Source organism: Danio aesculapii, chromosome 2 (genome assembly GCF_903798145.1).
Source record: "Danio aesculapii chromosome 2, fDanAes4.1, whole genome shotgun sequence".
In the NCBI taxonomy this organism is placed as follows: Eukaryota; Metazoa; Chordata; class Actinopteri; order Cypriniformes; family Danionidae; genus Danio; species Danio aesculapii.
The window spans coordinates 4,332,022-4,342,021 of record NC_079436.1 but is presented as its reverse complement, the minus strand read 5'-3'; the positions used below and the strand labels follow the sequence as shown (position 1 = coordinate 4,342,021).

General features: G+C 29.5%; 1 protein-coding gene across 3 annotated transcripts in view; it reads right to left on the bottom strand.

Moving 5' to 3' along the window:
• The window catches only part of mib1 (MIB E3 ubiquitin protein ligase 1), a 106,725-nt gene that overhangs the window by 62,976 nt on the left and 33,749 nt on the right, over positions 1–10,000 (bottom strand). For all 3 annotated transcript variants that reach the window (XM_056471180.1, XM_056471188.1, XM_056471195.1), the window contains exon 12: positions 5,361–5,512. In XM_056471180.1, the coding sequence (XP_056327155.1) occupies positions 5,361–5,512 (152 nt within the window). The remainder of the gene's footprint in view (positions 1–5,360; positions 5,513–10,000) is intronic.

The following is a 10,000-nucleotide window of genomic DNA, read 5'->3' as shown; positions in this document are numbered from 1 at the left end:
TATTTTAAAATCATGAGTGTCAGCATTTTGCATCATCTCATATTGTGCATGGCTCTGTTTGTGACCTAAAATTAATTTAAAAAATGTATGCGCACAACTGAGTTTAAACTTTTTAATTGATAAAAAAAAAAAAAAAAAAAAGTCGTGATTGTTTTAAGAGATCATGTGATGATCAAGTAGTGAACGATGGATGACATTAATAGACAAATCCGTTCACCGATCGCTTTTTAAAGCATCTGAAATGTTTATCAATCTAAAATCCTTCAGCCAAAGTCTGTCATCACAGCGGTTCAGTATTATTATTATTATTATTATTATTATTATTATAGCCTCCAGAACTGTCTTTAACAAATCATTAATCAATGATCCATTTGTAAAGACAATCAACTTGTTAAGTTTCTAAATAAGTTGTCCGTTTTGAAAAATTAAGGAGTGAACAAATCACTTGAGCTAGTGACTGCTGCCACCTACTGGTGGTTTTAGTGTTTTTTTTATTTTATTTTAACAGCGCTGAATCAGAATATGATCTAATTGTCTTTATAAAAATAAACAACAGCAATAATAGTGATAATAATAACAATGATTACTATAATTATTATATTCATTGATATTACTACTATTATTATTATTATTATTATTATATTAATAACAACAATAATAATAATATTATAGAAGACTTATAAGAATGGTAAAAATGTTCCTAATATAAGACTTAATTATATGTAAAAAACACTTTACTATATTATCATCTGGTACAAAAAATAGTAACTTCTACAATGGGCTCTATAATATTCAATAAAGTGTATTTCATGGCCTAGAAAAACAAAGTTTTCAGACGAAGTACATGTGCACTCGAGTCTATGCTTCAGGATTTGACTGAGTGCGAGTTTGGCAGAGGAATGAGCAGACTGCAGCAGTGGGACCTCATGCGAAAAACACAAATAAATGGTGAGCTGAAGGAGAGCTGTATATCTCTAGGACTTTCTGATGGCGGAGGGACAAGCTCTGCTCCCAAGCAAGGCTCTACTGAACAAGCGGCCCATAAATACCAACCCTGGGGCAGTTCCTCATTTACACAGTCAATAAAAAGGATCTCCACATTGCCATTGGGAGATTGAAGCTAAGATTGACCGTTTCACTAAGGGATTTGTGACTAAACTGTACACCATTATTCTGTATAGCACAAAGACGCTGCAAACATGTTTAGATTTTATTTGCAAGTAATAGATATATGCAATTCTATGATTAACGCAATAATAATTATCTGTGTTTAACATCAGTGGTCGACCGATATGTTTTTTTTTTAAAGCCGATATCTTGAAAAAGCAGGGTGGCTGATGGCCGATATTTAGGTGATATAATTATTTTATTTAATAACCTTAACCTTAATTATGATTGAATTGAATTTATAATGATTTGACAAAAATAAATGTGTTAAATATCTGTTTAACATTAGTGGTCGACCGATATGGTTTCTTTTTTTTAAGGTTGATGCTTAAATCTTGGAAAGCAGAGTGGCTGATGGACGATATTATTATTTTATTTACTAACTAAACTAAAACGGAATTAAATTTAAAATGATTTGACAAAAAATAAATGTGTTTAACATCTGTGTTTAACATTAGTGGTCGACCGATATGTTTTATTTTTTTTATGGTTGATGCTTATATCTTGGAAAGCAGAGTGGCCAATGGCCGATTTAATTATTTTATTTAATAACTAAACTAAAACTGAATTCAATTAAAATGATTTGACAAAAAAATAAATGCGTTTAATATCTGTGTTTAACATTAGTGGTTGACCGATATGTTTTATTTCAAGCTGATATCTTGGAAAGCAGGGTGGCCGATAACCGATATTTGGCCGATATTATTATTTTATTTAATTTCTAAATAAAAACTAAATTAATTTTAAATGATTTGACAAAAAATAAATGAATTTAATATCTGTGTCTAACAATAGTGGACGACCAATTTGTGTTGTTTTATTCTTTTTTAAAGCTGATGCTGATATTTTGGAAAGCAGAGTGGCCCATATTTAGCCAATGTTATTATTTCATTTCATAATTAAATTAAATTAAAATGATTTGACAAAAATATGTGTGTTAAATATCTATTATTAACATTAGTGGTCGACCGATATGGTTTGTTTTTTTAAGCTGATGCTGATTTCTTGAAAAGTAGAGTCACTGATTTTATTTTTTTATTTAATAACTAAAATCAAACTTAATTAAGTGTAAAATGATTTGACAAAAAATAAATGTGTTTAACATCTGTGTTTAACATTAGTGGTCAATCGATATGTTTTATTTCAAGCTGATATCTTGGAAAGCAGGGTGGCCGATAACCAATATTATTATTTTATTTAATTTCTAAATTAAAACTGAATTAATTTCAAATGATTTAAAAAATAAATGAATTCAATATCTGTGTCTAACAATAGTGGACGACCAATTTGTGTGTTTTTTTTTTTTTTTTTAAAAGCTGATGCTGATATTTTGGAAAGCAGAGTGGCCCATATTTAGCCAATATTATTATTTTATTTAATAATTAAATTAAATTTAAAAAGATTTGACAAAAATATGTGTTAAATATCTATTATTAACATTAGTGGTCGACCGATATGTTGTTGTTTTTTTAAGCTGATGCTGATTTCTTGGAAAGCAGAGTCGCTGATTTTATTTTTTTATTTAATAACTAAAATCAAACTTAATTAAGTGTAAAATGATTTGACAAAAAATAAATGTGTTTAATATCTGTGTCTAACATTAGTGGTCGACCGATATGTTGTTTTTTTTTAAGCTGATGCTGATTTCTTGGAAAGCAGAGTCGCTGATTTTATTTTTTTATTTAATAACTAAAATCAAACTTAATTAAGTGTAAAATGATTTGACAAAAAATAAATGTGTTTAATATCTGTGTTTAACATTAGTGGTCGGCTAATATGTTTTATTTCAAGCTGATATCTTGGAAAGCAGGATGGCCGATAACCGATATTTGGCCGATATTATTATTTTATTTAATATCTAAATTAAAACTTAACTAATTTTAAATGATTTGACAAAAAATAAATGAATTTAGTTGATGCTGATATTTTGGAAAGCAGAGTGGCCCATATTTAGCCAATAGTATTATTTTATTTAATAATTAAATTAAATTTAAAATGATTTGACAAAAAATATGTGTTAAATATCTATTATTAACATTAGTGGTCGACCAATATGTTGGTTTTTTTTAAGCTGATGCTGATTTCTTGGAAAGCAGAGTCGCTGATTTAATTTTTTTATTTAATAACTAAAATCAAACTTAATTAAGTGTAAAATGATTTGACAAAAAATAAATGTGTTTAACATCTGTGTCTAACATTAGTGGTCGACCGATATGTTTTATTTCAAGCTGATATCTTGGAAAGCAGGGTGGCCGATAACCGATATTTGGCCAATATTATTATTTAATTGAATTTCTAAATTAAAACTGAAATAATTTTAAATGATTTGACAAAAAATAAATGAATTTAATATATGTGTCTAACAATAGTGGACGACCAATTTGTGTTGTTTTATTTTTATTTTTAGCCGATATTATTATTTTATTTAATATCTAAATTAAAACTGATTTTATTTTAAATGATTTGACAAAAATAAATGTGTTTAATATCTGTGTTTAACATTAGTGGTCAATCGATATGTTTTTTTTTTTCTTTAAAGCTGATGCTGATATCTTGGAAAGCAGGGTGGTCAATAACCGATATTTAGCCGATGTTATTATTTTATTTAATATCTAAATTAAAACTGAATTTATTTTAAATGATTTGACAAAAATAAATGTGTTTAATATCTGTCTCTAACATTAGTGGTCAATCAATATATTTATATATATATATATTTTTTTTTTGCTGATGCTGATATCTTGGAAAGCAGGGTGGTCGATAACCGATATTTAGCCGATGTTATTATTTTATTTAATATCTAAATTAAAACTGAATTTATTTTAAATGATTTGACACAAATAAATGTGTTTATATCTGTGTCTAACATTAGTGGTCAATCAATATGTTTTTTTTCTTTAAAGCTGATGCTGATATCTTGGAAAGCAGGGTGGTCAATAACCGATATTTAGCCGATGTTATTATTTTATTTAATATCTAAATTAAAACTGAATTTATTTTAAATGATTTGACAAAAATAAATGTGTTTAATATCTGTCTCTAACATTAGTGGTCAATCAATATATTTATATATATATATATATTTTTTTTGCTGATGCTGATATCTTGGAAAGCAGGGTGGTCGATAACCGATATTTAGCCGATGTTATTATTTTATTTAATAACTAAATTAAAATGTTATTAAATGTAAAATGATTTGAAAATGGACAAAAAAAAAAAATGCGTAAAATAAAATGTGACATATCAGGCGATATATCGACAACTTTGGCATACTATTATGACAATATTATGACAGATTATGAGGACATCATACAATAGAAAAGCAGCTACATACAAAAACAAACTTCATTCTAAACTACCTTGATTTGCACATTTTCAGTCTCATCCTAAAACTTGTATGAACTATTATGATAAATGCACTACAGATCCAAACTGACGATAAAGACCAATAAAGATGATAAAAAATAATACCATACACTGAACCAGTCTTAATCTATTATTTATCTACTGTTCAGTCTTATTTTTTGGAACTACAGAGCAAATGCAAGATGAAATACCATACTTTGTAGATTTATCAGATCCCTGAAAATTGCCGAGCTCCAAACATGAGCTGAAAAACTTCAAGAATTTCAACGAAGCATAACTTTAAATAACCCAATGTAGAGTTGAAGTCAAAATTATTCACCCTTCTGTGAATTTCTTTTTCAAATATTTCCCAAATGATGTTTAACAGTTGTTTAATGTTTAAATTTTTCACAGTATTTCCTATAATATTTTTTCTTCTCAAATAAAGTCTTATTTGTTTTATTTCGGCTAGAATAAAAGCAGTTTTTAATTTTTTGAAACCATTTTAAGGACAATATTATTAATCCCCTTAAGCAATGTTGTTTTTTTATTTTCTACAGAACAAACCATCATTATAGAATAACTTGCCTAATTCCCTAACTTGTCTAATTAACCTTATGCCTTTAAATGTCACTTTAAGCTGAATACTAGTATCTTAAGATTCCTAATGAAATATTATATACTGTCATCATAGCAAAAATAAAAGAAATCAGTTATTAAAATAAGTTATTAAAACTATTATGTTTAGAAATATGTTGGGTGGAAATTGGGAAAAAACACAGAAGGGCAAAAAATAATTCTGACTTCAACTGTAAGGCCAAATGTGTCAGATCTGAAGTCAGCCATACCTCGGGTTCCCTCGCAGTGCTGCATGGTGGAGCGCATTGAAACCGTTGTTGTTGGTGATTGTGACGTCTGCGCCTGCTTCCAGGAGCACAGAGAGCATGTCATCCCGCTTCTTGCTGATGGCATCATGCAGAGGTGTGTCTCCCTCAGAGTCCTGCAGGAGGCGGCAAAGAGTTACACACTTTGTAATGTATACAGCAGTCCTGCAATCAGCCTAGTTAACGCTAGAAGAGATACAGCTGCAGTGGGAAGTAAACAAGGAACACTTATATCATTAATTAAATAATGCATTATTTGTATTTTAATAATGTCTACCCCAACCCTAAATCCAACCATCGTAGTGATGGAAAAACCAATTTTGCTGTGAGTATTATTCATATTATTTATTAAATTACCAATTAATCGTGTTTTATTCATGTCTATGCCTACCCTAACCCTCACAGTAATGTAAAAACAGTATTTATACAGAGTATTATTCATATTATTTATTAAATTACCAATTAATCGTGTTTTATTAACGTTTAAGCCTACCCCAACCCTAAATCCAACCCTCACAGTAATGTTAAAACTGTATTTATACAGAGTATTATTCATATTATTTATTAAATTACCCATTAATCATGTTATATTAATGTCTACCCCTACCCTAAGCCTAAATCCACCCCCACAGTAATGTTAAAACTGTATTTATACAGAGTATTTTTATAATATTTATTAAATTACCCATTAAATTGTATTTTATTAACATCTACCACTACCCAAATTCTCACAGTAAATTTATAAACAGTAATTATACTGAGTATTATTCTTATTATTAATTAAATAACCCATTAGATTGTATTTTATTATTGTATACCACTACCCAAATCCTCACAGTACTCTATAAACAGTAATCATACGGAGTATTATTCTTACTATTAATTAAATTACATATTAAAATTGTATCTTATTAACATCTATCCCTACCCCAACCCTCACAGTAATGTAAAATTATTCATTATGGAGTACAGCATCACATCACAAAAATGATGCTATATTAATGCGGGTAACCACAGCTCTTTCTCTTCTAGACTTTACCGTTAAATGGGGCGTTCTTTTCCCAAAAGTGGACATTTTAGCAGATATTCCCATCCTTTCCTATTTAATTGTTAGGTGTGAATATTGCATTTTGGTGTCGTCATTCGCACTAATTTTTGCTGGATTACATCTTTCTTTTTTTAATGCACCATTTTTTACTACAATGTTGTCAAATTGCATACCAGCGTTTTGGTTTATGTCATAATAATAATAATAATAATAATAATAATAATTCTCTGGACACTCATAGCGCTTTACACATTTTTGGGAGGAATCTCCTCACCCACCACCAGTGTGCAGCCTCCACCTGGATGACGCGACAGCAGCCATATCACGTCAGACCACACACCAGCTGACTGGTGGAGAGGAGGTGAAGCCAGTTATGATATGGGGATGGTTAGGAGGCCATGATGGACAGAGGCCAGTGGGCAGATTTGGCCAGGATGCCGGGGTTAAATCCCTACTCTTTTTCGAAGGACACCCTCAGAATCTCAGTTTAACGTCTCATCTGAAAGACGGTGCTCACAGAGCAGTATAGAGTCCACATCACTATATTGGGGCACTAGGACCAACACAGAATGCAGGTTTAGCGCCCCCTGCTGGTCTAACTAACACCACTTCTGGCAGTAACCTAGCTTTCCCTTGTGGTCTCCCATCCAGGTACTGACCGGGCACAGCCCTGCTTAACTTCAGTGGCCGACCATGTGAGAGCTGCAGAGCCCTAGCTGCCGGGTATATATGTATTTAAAAAAGGTGAAGAGATTAGTATTTAAAATTGTACATTTACAATAAAGAAATATGGGGGGGAGGTAAAATTATTAGTAAAATCGTAGTACTTCTTGAAAATTAACAAAATGCATTATTATTAATTATTTATTTTCAAACTTTACATTTTAGGTTTAAACTTTACTCAAAAGCCAGAATTTGGCCATCGGAATAATAAAACAATTACATATAATAATAATATTAAAATAATTAATAATATTAATAAGGTATATTAATGAGGTTGCCCTGGTTACTGCAGTAAACAAAGCAGCGTGATGTCAAATCTAGTAGGATTATATCGATTTCATTACCTTCAGCACCGTAATAATCTCAGAATAAATTCAGTAATTCTTGTAAAACAGCATTTAAGACAATTGCATACTTTAAGAGTTTTACATTTCTATCAGTTGATTTATCAACTTTAAATACGTTAAGACACACTGTAGAAGTAAAACTGGACGATGGAAGTCACATATGGACCAATAATTGACTAATTCTAGACCTTTTGTGTTGTGGATTGGTGACTACAACAGTCGACATCTAAAATGTATCAAAAAATTGGATCCATTTCAAATGTTGACTACTGTAGTGACTAGCTTGACTTTACTGAGGGAATGATGTGGCATGATGTACTGTTACCACAAAACAAGATATATGCTAAAATATACAAATGCTTGGTGTGACGATAAATGCTGCTATTGCGTGGCAGTGTTTTATGTGGCAGCCTTTGCTCAGCTCCTGAAGAGCAGTGAAGCGAGCGCTGCTGATTCATGGTAAAACTGCTGTGGCTTACTGCTGAATAGAGGAGAAAATGTGTGAAGTGCCGCAGGGTGTCAATCACCTGGGAAAGCACATCTCTTTATCATCCATTCGTCTAGGCTGCTGCAGGAACAGCATATTAATCTAATAACCCTTTAATATCATGCTAATTATAAGCATAATAACAATAACAATAAAAAGCAGACATTTTCTGGACAATGGAAGGGACCTAAAGATTTCTGGACTCTGGCCATGTTTATTCCTGCAGTCCTATACAGTTAAAGATAAAATGATTAGCCCACTAATTTTACTTCTATATATTATTATTTATATATTTTTTGTATCTATATATTATAATCTATCCATCTACACAAATACAACCATACATACACACTCATATACATATGTGTATATACACACACACATACATATATGTACATACATATATATTATTTATGCAAAAGTCAACATTTGAAGTGGATCAAAATCTTTCAAAGTTGTCTTGAAAATGTTGGAACCAATATTGTCTTATGATCATTTTGAATTATTATTTTTTTGATCCACTTAAAATGTTGTATATAAAAATGGTAAATATACAAAATATATACAATAAAAATATACAAAATATCTCTCTCTCTCTAATATACAAAAACATACATATATTTATCTATATCTATCCATCTATATCTATCTATATCTATCCATCTATCTATATCTATCTATCCATCTATATATAGATATTAATATATAGATATATCTATATCTATCTATATCTATCTATCTATCTATCTATATCTATCTATATCTATCCATCTATCTATATCTATCTATCCATCTATATATAGATATTAATATATAGATATATCTATATCTATCTATCTATCTATCTATCTATCTATCTATCTATCTATCTATCTATCTCTATCCATCTATCTATATCTATCTATCCATCTATCTATAGATATTAATATATAGATATATCTATCTATCTATCTATCTATCTATCTATCTATCTATCTATCTATCTATCTATCTATCTATCTATCTATCTATCTATCTATCTATCTATCTATCTCTATCTATCTATCTATCTATCTATCTATCTATCTATCTATAGATATTAATATATCTATCTATCTATCTATCTATCTATCTATCTATCTATCTATCTATCTATCTATCTATCTATCTATCTATCTATCTATCTATCTATCTATCTATCTATCTATCTATCTATCTATCTATATATATCTATCCATCTATCTATATCTATCTATCCATCTATCTATAGATATTAATATATAGATATATCTATCTATCTATCTATCTATCTATCTATCTATCTATCTATCTATCTATCTATCTATCTATCTATCTATCTATCTATCTATCTATCTATCTATCTCTATCTATCTCTATCTATCTCTATCTATCTATCTCTATCTATCCATCTATATATATCTATCCATCTATCTATATCTATCTATCCATCTATCTATAGATATTAATATATAGATATATCTATCTATCTATCTATCTATCTATCTATCTATCTATCTATCTATCTATCTATATCTATCTATCTCTATCTATCTATCTATCTCTATCTATCTATCTATCTATCTATATCTATCTATCTCTATCTATCTATCTCTATCTATCTATCTCTATCTATCTATCTATATCTATCTATCTCTATCTATCTATCTCTATCTATCTATCTCTATCTATCTATCTCTATCTATCTCTATCTATCTCTATCTATCTCTATCTATCTCTATCTATCTCTATCTATCTATACACACACTCACACACAAACAAACATTTATACATACATCTACATATATACTACATCTACAATTTATACTACATATTTTGCTAGACATAAAGGTTGCTAAAATATGCGTAATATAAACGTAATATAAATGTTAATTACATTTTTACTGCTTTTACCATATTTTTGCTCAAATTATTGCCGCTATCGTAGGGCATGTATTGTGACACTCTAATAGATCAGAGGAAAGAAACAAAAGTCCAGATA